Source organism: Mus musculus, chromosome 15, assembly GCF_000001635.26.
Source record: "Mus musculus strain C57BL/6J chromosome 15, GRCm38.p6 C57BL/6J".
Lineage (NCBI taxonomy): Eukaryota > Metazoa > Chordata > Mammalia > Rodentia > Muridae > Mus > Mus musculus.
Window position 1 is genome coordinate 31,492,356 of NC_000081.6, and position 13,825 is coordinate 31,506,180.

Genomic DNA, 13,825 nt, shown 5'->3' on the forward strand with positions numbered 1-13,825 from the left:
TAAAAAAATGAAGAAAGATGTAAGCTTTACTCCCATGGCAGATTTTCCAGATCAGACTGTGGCTTTTGCCTATGGAACAGACAAGACTGCTTTGTCCTCAATGGTACAAGCATACAAGCCAACTTTAAGCATCAAGTTCTTTTAACTACTATTAACTTTGGATATTTTCTTTCAAATATTTAGTAACTTTGTTTTTAAATAAAATTACCTTTAAATATTTCTAATATTGTCAGTATATAAAATATACTTTCAAACATGAAGTAACCAAAAGTCAAAGATTACTTTGACTTTTAGCATAAAAAAAGAGCATACTCCATGAATTTGAAGTTACCAAATAACATAGACAAATAACATAATTCTATCAAAAGTAATATTCCACTTACCAGGAAAACTAGTGATCCATCAAGTCCAAGCATCTAAAATTAAAAAAAAAAAATGCCTTAATTTAAGATGCAGTAGGACATATACAATCACCAAACCCAGACGCTTTTGTGGACGCCAACAAGAGCTTACTGACAGAAGCCTGTTATAGCTGTCTCTGGAGAGGCTCTAGCAGTGCCTGACAAATACAGAAGTGGATGCTCACAGCCAACCATTGGACTGAGCACAGGGGCTCCAAAGAAGGAGCTAGAGAAAGTACCCAAGGAGCTGGAAGGCTTTGTAACCCCATAGGAGGAACAACAACATGAACCAACCAGTACCCCCAGAGCTCCCTGGGACTAAACCAAAGAGTACACATGGAGAGACCCATGGATCCAGCTGCATATGTAGCAGAGAATGGCCTAGTCGGTCATCAATGGGAGGAGAGGCCCTTGGTCCTGTGAAGGCTCTATGCCCCAGTGTAGGGGAATGCCAGGGCCAGGAAGCAGGTGTGGGTGGGTTGGTGAGTGGGGGGGGGGGGGGGGGGGACCAGGAAAAGGGACAACATTTGAAATGTAAATAAAGTAAATATCTAATTTTTAAAAAAGAAAGAAAAAAAGATGCAGTAGGTCTTTCTTTTCTTATAGAAAGATTTGTTTTCCTATCAGTATCATTAAATAGTTTCTAATCACTATTTTCTAACCCTATTATTCCCAGAATGTTTAAAAAAAAAATCTGTGTATTCAAGTATTACTACACTCTGGGTCTCCCTCTACTCTAAGTCATATGGAAGATATCATCTAGAAATGTTCCATCTTGTGCAGCCAGGGGTGTGTGTCTGTGCTCCCAACACTAGAGCAGCTTGGGCAGCTGAGATGGAGAGTGAACTGTGTCAGGGAGCTGGCAGGGAGCTCAGTGAAAGCTTGGCCTGCCTAGCATGCCAAGGCCATGGGCGTATGTGTGCCCAATACTGCAAAAGAATCGAGTACCCATTCTGACCTAAACTCTTACATTAAATAGAACCCGTCATAACTTCACTATACAATCACCTTATTTTCATCAATTAGTGTGTGGAAATCCTGTTTAAATTTAAGTTTTTACTTAATTTTTCTCAAGTCCACAGTATCAGGTCAAACCGCCTCCATGGAACAAGGTTTGTACTAAAGGCAGAAAACAGACCTCTGTCATCATCTTTACTACAAGTTGTACATCACTTGATTTTCTGTAAAAATTAAATCCTAATAACTGTCTTCATAAAATTTAAATATGAAAGTTGTGTTCATAGGTAAATATGCCAAACTTCAAAATAGATCTTAGAATTAAACACAAGGACATGTGACAGTGAAAGTTCTTACTCTTTCCCAAGTAAGCTCTTCTGCAGCCCGGTCCCACTCTAAAGCATTCCAGTTCATGTCGTCTGAAAATACAATTGCACATTCAAGATTACTAACATATACTAAACCATAGCCAATAAAAACCAATTTTAATTACAGTCTATTGAGAAGCTGAACCACATTTAAAATTTTATAAGACATAAATTACTAACTAGGTTTAAGTCCTACATATGAATGCATACTTCTTTTCTTTTCTTTCTTTTTTTTTTTTTTTTTTTTTAATGTTTTTCAAGCCAGGGTTTCTCTGTGTAGCCCTAGCTATCCTGGAACTCACTCTGTAAGGGATTAACCCTCCTTTAAATTACGAAGTTAGCACAGGATAAAGGTACAGGCTCAGAGCTGATCAGTGGTTAACACCAGTCCCAGCCATGCTGACAGACTCCATCTGCTCCCAGCACTACTCACACTACTCCAGTGCCTCCCAACGGTCTGGTCTCCAGCTCAAGGGAGCTGCCCTCTTCTGGTCTCCAAGGGCACTATACACACAAATACAAGCCCAGAGACCATAGACACAATTAGAAATAATATGTCCATTTAAAATGTCAGAGCTGAATCAGGTGGTAAAAAAAAGCATGTGATTCCACCACTCACGAGGCTGAGGCAGATGAATTACAAGTTCGGAATCAGCCTGGACTATACAGCAAGATCTGTCCCAAGAACAAAAAAGTATGAAAGGCAGACAGGGATTAAATAGTAAACACAAAGGAGTGTGCGGGATGTGCTATGTTTTACTCTTACTGCAGGAGCAAAGTATCTAAGGACTTAAGTCAAAGCAGAAGAATATTATGAACACCAGATGGGGCGGGACCAGGAACCGGAGACTACTTAGAGCTGCTGCCGACAGCAGGTGACTGCCGAGCACTAGAACAACAGCCGCACGTGTTGTTTTCTCTAAGCCTTGGATCTTTCCCTGAGAGCCTTTTGCTCCCCAGTATGACTTTGTTTCTTATCTTTCAAAAGGTCTCAGCTCAAAAGTCACTTATTCTGAGCTTCCAGGGAAACGTTATTTATTTAAAACAAGTATCATCAGCCAGGCAGTAGCGGTGCACACCTTTATTTCTAGCACTTGAGAGGCAGAGGCTGGCAGATTCTGTGAGTTCAAGGCCAGCCTGATCTACAGAGTAAGCTCCAGAACTGCCAAGGTGACACAGAGAAACCCTGTCTTGAAAAACCAACCAACCAACCAGACAGTATCCTCAGAGCAACCCATATACACCAATACAATGTTATGTCTCCTACTTCTTCCCTAGACCAGAAGCTCCCAGGAAGGCAGGCCCAGGCATTTTGTTCACAGCTGTATACTTGGTCTCAAGTGTCTGGCACAATGAACACAGACACTAGCCAAGTGGACTCAACGATAACAGAAGAGGACAGGCAGTGAGCTCTGACAACTGAACACGTATTTTACCCTCCAGAGTTCCCATTTCTAGAAAATAAGAATGGTTTCCAGAGGTGGCACCTGGCCTGCAGTGTCCACTACAGTTCTTTTCCATTTGAAAAGTGCAGTAACACCATGAAAGAAGAAGGGGGGGGGGGGGGGGGAATCAGGCACTTAATCATTTTTTCCCAACAGACAAACAGATGGACAGACGAACAGAAGGAAGGAAGGAAGGAAGGAAGGAAGGAAGGAAGGAAGGAAGGAAGGAAGGAAGGACGGACGGACAGTAGGTCAGTCTTGTATAAAGAACTGTAATACACATGTTCCCTCTTTCACAGAAAGCAACTTACATACATACATGTATGTTTATAAATATTAGCTTGTCAAAACAGAAAGAGGTCACAAACAGAACTTGAACGTATCATAAAACATGAAAATATTACTCTCTATCTTCAGTGCAAGCTAAAAATAACTGGCAGCCCTCAAGAATGAGCAAGGGCATGGAGCAGCCAATACCTTGGGCTCCATTGTTGGCATCAGCAGCATCTTCTACACCCGCATCATCTTCCTCCTCATTGTCCTCCTCTTCCTCTTCTGCTTGACCGTCCTGGGCATCAGGGTTTTCACCCAGAACTGCATTCTCACCTGCTGGGTTAGCTGGCTGATCAGCAGCAGGGTTTTCTGCACCATTTCCTCCTACAGGAGCCTAAAATAAGAGAAAAGCCCAGGAATTCACTTACTTGGCATTCACCACCACTGCCCGGCATGAACTCACTTTACAATGTCCACATTTCAGAAAGCACTACAGGCCTGAGGAGGTAGTTTCTGTGGGCAAAGGATTGGGTTTTGGATTCCTAGGACCCACTTAAGCTGGGCACAGTAATGTTCCTGTAATGCTGTGCCCCAGCATGGAAACAGGACGTGGGACAGAAGCACCCCTGGAAGCTTGTGGAGCAGTCAGCAGAGAATCTAAGACGCTGTCTCCAGTAAGGGAGAGGGCAAGGGTACATACCAAGTTGCCCTCTGACCCTCACATGCACACCATGGCACATGCTCAGCCACATTTATGCATGGGGATGCACAAGCAAAAACAAAAGCAGTATAAAATATGGGCTGATAAATCTGGCTACCTTAGGGGCAAAAAACATTTTTAAAACTGTATGCACATGGACAGACACACATACATCTTCACTGGCTGCAATTGAACATCTGAGTAAATGACTTCTAGTTGACCTAGAGACTGGGATTTATCAATTACCAAATGCACTTTCTTCTAGATCTTCCCTTAGGATACCCACCCAGTATGGTGGCCCAGAGTGGTAATCCCAGATACTGCAGGGGAAAAGATCTGAGGCAGGAGGACTATAAATTTGAGGCCTTCTGTTGGACTTGACCAGACCTTTCCAGTCTCACAGGAAAATAAAAAGGACTGAAGATGTAGCTCAAAGGGGTGGTAGGTACCAGCAAGTGAGAAGCCCTGGACTCAATCCTCAATACCAGAAAACTTAACAAATCAAAGTCCTGCCAATAACTAAATGCAAAGATATAATTATAATTAACTGTTAAGTTAAAACATAATTCACTTTGACTTAATAAGAATTCTAAAACAAGACTACATGAAATGCTTCAAAATATGAGGTACAAAAACAACCATGCTGAACTTAAACTAATAGCAGTACCTGAATAGGCATGGTAATGCACCCTTACTACTTCTGGGGTAGAGGGAGGAGGAATGTGAGTTTGAGACTCGTTTGGGCTACACTTCGAGACCCAAGGGTGTGGCTCAGAGATAGAGTGCTTGCCCAGCATGCACAAGGCCTTCCATTCCATCCCCAGAACCAGTGTGTACCAGAGCTTGCGGTGTTGAGTTCATACATATGCTTTCCAAAGGACAAGGTGTACTCTGATTTCATTAAATCTGAAATCCTTTTCTGCTACAGTCTAAATATTTTTAACAAGAAAAAACAAAACAAAACAAAACAAAAAAACACTAGATCACAGGAAGAAAGATTAATTATCATTGAATAGTTTGTGACCAACTGTTTCTCTGAAAAGAGTTTCTCTGAAAAGAGTGTATGAAATGTGAATTTGTCACTTTACTGAATAGTTAATGTGTAATCTTGTTGGCCATAAGTTCCCAGCAGGCAAGATACTAACCATCACTTGATATACTATCCTAGTAACAGTCTGGCAAGTCCCCTTGTATTTGAGCATGTTATTATCACTTTTAAGAAAAATGCACACAATTCTTTCTAGGGTGTTGTGTGTGCACATGCCCTTATACATAGATCTAAACACGCTGCATGTGTGGAAGTGACAAGACTTTTCTCTGTCCAGTGTGACTTCCAGGGAATAGCTAGCTTAGGGTGCAAGCACGTCTACTGTGATTGGTCCAAATTTTCTACTTTGGAGAAGGTTCTTCCTACACAGCAGAAAAGAAAAGGCATTTCACATGAAGAAGAAAGCTGGGATAGGTAGAGAGCACTCCTAAGTGCTGTGGAGCATGTCAGAAATCTACCTAGAGGTTGTTTCTCCTGTGTGTGTGTGTGTGTGTGTGTGTGTGTGTGTGTGTGTGTGTGTGCGCGCCCCTGGATCTGCTCTGGATTACAGGCATGGCCACCACTCAGACAAATATATAGATGAAGTTGTTTCTTACCTTCCAGGCCCAAGTGAACCGGCTGACTCAGCAAAGACAATGGAAGAGTGTTTACTATTCCCTCTAACACTGTTCCCAGTCTAGCAAGAACATTAAAAGACAGTTACAGCCAGACGTGGTGGCGCACGCCTTTAATCCCAGCACTTGGGAGGTAGAGGCAGGCGGACTTCTGAGTTTGAGGCCAGCCTGGTCTACAAAGTGAGTTCTAGGACAGCCAGGGCTATACAGAGAAACCCTGTCTCGAAAAACCAAAAGAGAGAGAGAGAGAGAGAGAGAGAGAGAGAGATACAAAAATATTTTCCCCTCCCACTGTCCTCTCCTGTAAAATGAGCACACTGTAAGGCCCATGAAGGTCAAGGGTTTGGATCCCAGAGGGTGAAAGACTTTCATGTGCTGCCCCTGTAAGGCACATGGCAAGTGAGGGGCTTACCTCATTTTGGTGGTGTCCAGCAGCATTGAAGGGTGGAGCAGCATGCTCCAGCCAAATTGGGGCTCCCCCGTGGACTATCTGCTCTCGTAACCACACCAGGCTGATGAACGCACAAAGTGTGCACGTCACCACAAAACAGCCCTGCAAGCAATCCGCCAACAAATTTTCCCTATTTTAAAATAATAATAATTAGATACAGTTAACTCCAAAGAACACTTGAAAAACAATTAGAAAAACAAATTTTAATTTTTCAGTAAAATGCAGTTGCTTCAAAATAATGATGCTGAAATTCTAACTTGTAAGCTAGATATGTACATTTATATATTTATATTATTATATACTTATATTGAGTAGATATAAAACACATCAGATTATACAGCTATTAACTATCCACCCTATTCTTTTAGCATGGCTAAGAAACAGGAGTATAAGCAAAAGGGGAGGGGAGGGGAGGGGAGGGGAGGGGAGGGGAGGGGAGGGGAGGGGAGGGGATCCAACAAAACCAAGCATTGCATTTATAAAATTTACTAAATTTAGGTGAGCAAATATGCTTGGTCCTTTTAACAGAACTTTCATGTTTAACCAACACAGAAGTACATATAATGAGCAAGCTCATCAATGAGACAGGTAGAAAACTCACTAGTGCCTGGTCTAATAGCAACATAAAGAAAAAGGCTGGAAGACATTTAGCATACTATGGATCAGAAGAAGAAACAATATATGGCACAGAAACTCTTCACATAGCAAATCTAGTTTTAATGTTACCTCAAAAATACCAAGTCAAGTCAACTCGCAAGAGGCAGAGTGTGTTTCCTTTGGGAAACCTCCAGGGAAACATGAGACTTGTAACACTTGGAAGCTTTTGCTCCTTCTTTCTGAAGAAATTCATCCTTCACTGTCAATGTCTGACTCCAGAATAACTCAAAAATATTGATAGACTTTAAAAAATTGATTCCATTTGTGTCCATTTAAGAAAAGGTCAATTTGAGAGGCCTTGCTCAGCCTATCAGATCCACACTTTAACTATCATTTCCCCTAAGGAGGTCCTGTCTGCAGTGTCTCAAAAATCAAAGGAGTATTCCTAACCATCCCTTATTAAAGGCTCCTCTACACCATCAAAATCATGAGGAGTTGGGACTGAAATAGCTCTTCTCTATCTTCCCTGCCAAACAACTAACTGCTTCTTGTAGATTTTTTTTGTAGAAAGTCCCTTTCTCTAATGCCTTCACACTGAATTAGCATCACGTTTGCCTAGTCTTGAGTTAAGGAGAGGAGATGCCCAAGTGCCAGAGGCTAAGCAAGGCCTTGTGAGCTCCCAGTCTCCCAGGTTGTTGCCCAAGTCCACTTTGTAGAGAAGCCCCCATTAGCCTTCTAGAAGATAAAAGGCCACGTGAAGAAGTAAGGCACCTCAGACAGGTCCTTCTTAGACAATCCAAGTCCAGGAAGACATGTGTGACCTAGGCAAGCCTAGCAGATGAACAGCTTAACTAAGGCCAAGCTCCATTTCTGACATCCAGGATTATGAACAAATCAAATGGCAGCTGTCTGACACCATTATGTCTGAACTTTGTTTTACAGCAAGAAAGAAGATGGTTTGCCTGAAGATGACCTAACTCATCCACACACAATGTGCTGCCAGATGTGGTACATATACAGAATTTTCAGAAAAACACTGTCTATAGATTATAAAATTCTCAGTGCAGGGTGAGAGTGTTCACAGTTCTATATGACGACTCCCACTTAGCACATCTGAGTAGTCTAATGAAGGAGGGAGCCCATAACCAGTCAGATGACATGTCAACCAGCAAAATGCTCACAACATGAAAAGAAAACCTACAGTGAACAAGTTTTTAATGTAGTTTAACAATAATCTTACTAACAGCTTAAAATTATGTTCAACATACAAATCCAATAGCATACAGCTCAAACTGCATAAAATATTTTAGTTTTACATGTCCTTCCAAAAGGCTCCTTAAATTCTTCTGCTTTAAAAGAAACAGAACTTAAAAATACCAATTCCTACTATATCAACAAAAACTGTAGTTAGGAAAAAAAAAAATGTACTGGAGTTCTTAGATGAATCTTCAAGTAATAAGATTAAATACATGAGCCAGGCATGGTGGCACACACTTTGACCCCAGCTGTCAGAAGGCAGGTCCAGGCAGATCTCTGTGAGTTTAAGGCTAGATTAGTCTACAGAGCAAGTTCCCTAGAATAGCCAGGGATAACAGAGAAATCCTATCTCAAAATAAAACAGCACAAAACAAACAAAAAAGAATGAATACATGAGAAAAGACATCCTTTTACAGTGCCCAAACTTCCCCCTCAGAGTTAATACTCACGTTGACAGCATGTCTAGTGGCAGTGTCAGTAGTGAGCTCACGGAGCCAGTAAACAAGCACTTGTAGATGCGGCCTACAAACAAGGGCACAGTCACAACTGGCATCATATACTCACAGCTGCCTCAAGGAAGCAGAGGTAAAGTCGAACAACATGGACACCAATAAAGTAAGTGTTCTTGGTCTTGTAGGCCTGGGTCTCAATGGTTTAGTTTTTGTTCGTTTTATATTTGCTTGGGGGATGGGGAGGGTTGTTCACATCCACATACCATGGTTTGAGTGTGGGGGACAGAAGACAACTCTCTGGAGTTGAGTTTTACACTCCTACTGTGGATTCCAGGGAGACACTCAGAAGCCTATGTGACAAGCGTGTTTACCTGCTGAGACGTCTCACTGGCCTCAAACCACTACTCCAAGAGAATTTTAAAAAGTGAGCAAATTGTTTAGTTCTCCATGACAATGTTGGCTGGTCTTTGCAGAAACAGGATTGAAACTAGGGCCTCACACATGAGCTCTACACTGAGCTAACATTCTCAGCTCTAGGTATCTTACACTTGTTTGGTTTTTGTTTTTGTATTTTTAAGATTTATTTATATGAGTATACTGTAGCTGTCTTCAGACACACCAGAAGAGGGCATCGGATCCCATTACAGATGGTTGTGAGCCACCATGTGGTTGCTGGGAATTGAATTGAGGACTTCTGGAAGAGCAGCCAGTGCTCTTAACCACTGGGCCATCTCTCCAGCCTCTTACACTTGTTTTTGTTGCATGAGTTTAAATATTAGTGGAAGCACTAAATTAATCATATAGATCATAAGATGAAGATTGCTCTTTAAACTAGAACTACAAAATTCAGTAAATATTCATAAAAACAGAAGATTTCAGCGTGGAAAACACATCTTTGAACTAAGATGCTTCTTCGGCACAGTGCGTCATCTTATGACACCTTCAGAGACCAGTGGACAATCCCAGCCACCTCAGCAAGACTAACAGTTCAAAGTTGTGCTAATCTCCACACGCACCAAGTCACAAGAGCACACACATAAAGAAATAATTGTTTTAAAAAGACTTTGCGGTGAAAAGAAAAAAAAAATTTTCAAAAGGCCTCAGACAAAGACTACCTTACAGTCTTGGAGGGAAAAGGCAAGCATAAAAGAATTCACTTGCTGAGGTTTGGTTTGTTGCTATGTATTGTAATATTAAATTCTATACCCAAAGGTAGAGGCCTACAAGTGATGTCTCACATTTACTAGCTTTTGTTGTCCAAACCTTGCTCCTTAAAACAATTAGTCAAATAAAAATGGTTACAGCCAATTACTGGTGGGATTAGAGTCAGGCAGATTTTTGAGATACCAGGTTGAGCCTGGCAGAAGGGGGAGAGAGCACAGAAGGAAGAGGAGAGAGAAGGTGCCAAGAGGAGAGGTAACATGAGCACATGGCCAGGAGAAACAGCAAGTATTTGGGGTATAACACTGGTGTGGTAACCAGGCCAACAGTTAGAAAAGCCGATTGGGGTGACCCCCTCCCCAGTAATTGTCAAAGCCAAATAAATAAGCTCAGTCTGAGTCCCATTACAGTACACATACTGCACTCACTGCCACTCTGTGTATGATCTCTATCAATACTGAGTCATGTCTAAGAAAAACACCCTCCCTTCCTTCCTCCAGAAAAGAACTACTGAAGATGTTTTCTTTCCTAATACATGGTATTGTAAATAATTAAACATCATTCACAGAAGTAGGCAACATTTAAAATATTTAACAGTTATAAAATGTTAAATAACTCTGGAAGAGACATGAATACTCACATGCTGTAAGAGGAACAACTCCCAGCCATGCAAAGGCCACAAGTGTGTAATGAAACCAGTATCGTATTGCAGTGCCAATACTTGTAACCAGTCCAGCAAATATGTCTTGGATTGGTAGCCGTGAAGGCATATCTGGAGAATAAACTATAAGAGGAAAAATTACTCAGGATTTCATGAGACTTTTTAAGTGACTTAATTCATAAATACAACGTAGAGATACTATGCTTAGGTATTTTTCCTATAAACTACTGAATTTCAAATCATTATAATACCACTGCATTTATATGAGTCGTTTATTTATCCAAACCACAACTAAAATATGGAAATGGACCAAGAGTCCACTGAGCAGGGAAAAGGCATCAGGAGGAAAAGCATCTACTTCCTCAGCTCACAGCCATGAGTCTCAGACAGTGTTAGTTTACACATCTGTAACAGGTCAGCCATTTAGGACCTGGCTTCTCCAGCTATAAAGGATCCAATAACGGACACAAGCGCAAAAGGAACTCTGCAGGCATGTTACCAGAGGACTTTCTAAACATGAGTGGTAGACACAGAATCCCAATGGCCTGTGATAGCAATTTCACTGGAACAAACAGCTCACTGATGACACTGAGCTAACCCTCTCAATTCTAACATCGTACACTTTCATTTCAAATCATCAATTCAGACATCTTTGCAAAATGTAACTTAGATGTGGTTCAAAAATATCTCCACATTAAAAAAATCTTTTTAAGAATTATTCCAGTAAAAACTATTTTATTAAAAAAGCTCTACTCCAGATAATACACATTGTCTTTCAAACACCTCTTTATCCAAAGAGGCAAAAAAAAAAAAAAAAAAAAAAAAAAAAAAAAGTCATATAAATTATCTAAAATTACAAAACGGGGCCAGGGAGGAGAAAAATAACTAAAACTAGACTAAACCAAAAGACCATGCTGGGAGTTATCTCAGATGCACACTACTTGTTAGCACAGATAACACTAGGTTTCATCTTTAGCAGCCAAAAAAATAATTAAAAAAAAAAGAAAGAAACCTTTAAGAGTGGTCCCACAAAACTATTCAGCTACAAACAAGAAAGAAGCAATAACAAAGGGTAAGTCTGTACTCGCTGCAGATCGCCCAGCTGAAAGGACACTTGGTGTGAAGGACAGCACAGCTTCTTGACAAAGGTCTACAGGAAGCTTTGCATGAGTGTCAGGAGAAAAGTAAGCCGATAGAGTGAGCTTTTATTGGCCTCAAGGTACAGGACCACAGGTATTAAGGTGTGCTACAAATTTTCACAAATAGTAACATGCTTATGCACCAGAGAAAATTAAAGACTGTGAAAGAATACAGGTAATATTTTTGCTGGCGAAGAATAAACAAAATGCAGTAACTTCAATCATCCATGCTTGTCAGATATCAAGTAAAATTAATGATAAGTTACAGTATTTGTACTGAGCAGCACAAGAGGCTTTTTTTTTAAGGTAAGATACAAAAAAACAGATGCAATGTACTAGGATCCCAGGATGAAAAACTGTGCTTCAATTGTTTAATAATTTGCCATAACAGTCCTGTTTGAAATTTAGTCACAATAGAATCAATAGGCACATGTATTATAATTAAAATTTGAGAGAACTGAAAAATATTTCTTCTAGCCTTACAAAACATGGACTCAAAAGTTTTGTTTTCTGGGGCTGGGAAGATAGCATATAAACATGAAGATCAGTTAGGATCCCCAGCATCCATGCATTGCTGGGCAGGCATGGAAGCCATGGCCTGCCTACAATCCCAGTGCTCACAAGGTGAGGACAGCAAATCTCAGGGCACTCTCACTAGCCAGACTTGCTGAGGTGAGCAATTGTGAGTCCAAATGAGATTCCATAATACCTGTTAAAAACCCAAGGAGCTAAAGGGGTCTGCAACCCTATAGGTGGAACAACAATATGAACTAACCAGTACCCCGGAGCTCTTGACTCTAGCTGCATATGTATCAAAAGATGGCCTAGTCGGCCATCACTGGAAAGAGAGGCCCATTGGACACGCAAACTTTATATGCCCCAGTACAGGGGAATGCCAGGGCCAAAAAGGGGGAGTGGGTGGGTAGGGGAGTGGGGGTGGGAGGGTATGGGGGACTTTTGGTATAGCATTGGAAATGTAAATGAGCTAAATACCTAATAAAAAATGGGAAAAAAAAAAGCAATAAAATCAAGGGCATCCCAGCACTCAGGAGGCAGAGGCCAGTTAAGCCTGTCCTGTTCTAGAGTGAGTTCCAGGACAGCCTAGGCTGTTGTACAGGGCTCAAAAAAGAACACCCCATATCCATCTTTGGTGCATACACATATGTGCAACATACTCCTCCCTACACACACATGTATATGCACATCAACAAAAACACACATGCACATACATTCTTAAAAGTTGGTTTCAAAAAGAAAAACACCTGCTCTAAGACTTGTTCTTTATTACTACTATTTTAATATCACAGTTTTAACTCAGAAGAAAGATCAAACTGAACACACTAGATTCTGATGAAAGCAAGGCATCACTGTTTTTGCAGAGAGATAATAATGACTCATAGAAGGAAGGAACGTTTTAGTGACACATACTGAAAATCAATAGATAAAATTAAAACTGACAGGATTTCTTTTTTAAAAGACTAAGAAAACAGAATATAGTAAAAATAAGACCATAGACAAAATGAGATAGGCTATGAGTTGAAAACCAAATGCAATCAAGTGATGGATTTTCACAAGCACTCACTAGACACCTCTGCGGATGTTAAAGCTTGTCTGCAACCAAGTAAAAAATAAAGAAAACAAAACAGCCTATAAAGCATAATTCTTAAAATAGCCTTCTAAGTGGAACAGGCTTTTTTCTATTACTATCAAGACAATGACATTGAAAATTATTGCTTTCAAACTCTAAACACCTTTTGTTGCCAGAAATAAGAAAAAACTGTAGTGAAAATTTCAAACAAACTTACTTGGTGTGAAAGCAAATCTGTGCTTGCATAATTCACAGTATTCTTTCCGACTATGTTTCAACCACTGAACTAAGCTGTAATTACAAATACATTCATAAATACAGTGTTTAAAACAAAGCAATATCAGAGTTCCATTGAAAACCCATGTTATTAGATTTTTTGTATTACTGAACTTTTATCATCTCAAACATGAAATATTTTAACTTTTTATATATCCTAAGAGGATAAAACTTAAAAACAGCTAAATATAAAACCAGCATGTACTGTACTAATAAAAAGATTTAATTAACCTAAATTATAATCTCTTCTGAGCTAAATGAATACTGAATAATACTAAATAACTCAGGGGTCAGGATCAGTTTTGATCGCCTTGGCCTCCCCGTGCTCACAGGTAGTGAGCAGGTCTGAATTCCCATTCTGCCCTTGGGAAGCATGTGTCTTGGACAAGTCATTCCTTCGGTCTATGCTCTGCTTCTTCATTCATATAATAATGTTG

General features: G+C 40.4%; 1 protein-coding gene across 2 annotated transcripts in view; it reads right to left on the reverse strand.

The window, feature by feature from the left end:
- Marchf6 (membrane associated ring-CH-type finger 6) overlaps positions 1 to 13,825 on the reverse strand; it is a 75,184-nt gene that overhangs the window by 36,457 nt on the left and 24,902 nt on the right. For both annotated transcript variants that reach the window (XM_011245351.3, NM_172606.2), the window contains exons 3-9: positions 13,330 to 13,403; positions 10,365 to 10,508; positions 8,561 to 8,633; positions 6,219 to 6,387; positions 3,649 to 3,838; positions 1,716 to 1,777; positions 384 to 416 (exon numbers count right to left, since the gene is read on the reverse strand). In XM_011245351.3, coding sequence (XP_011243653.1) covers positions 384 to 416; positions 1,716 to 1,777; positions 3,649 to 3,838; positions 6,219 to 6,387; positions 8,561 to 8,633; positions 10,365 to 10,508; positions 13,330 to 13,403 — 745 coding nt within the window. The remainder of the gene's footprint in view (positions 1 to 383; positions 417 to 1,715; positions 1,778 to 3,648; positions 3,839 to 6,218; positions 6,388 to 8,560; positions 8,634 to 10,364; positions 10,509 to 13,329; positions 13,404 to 13,825) is intronic.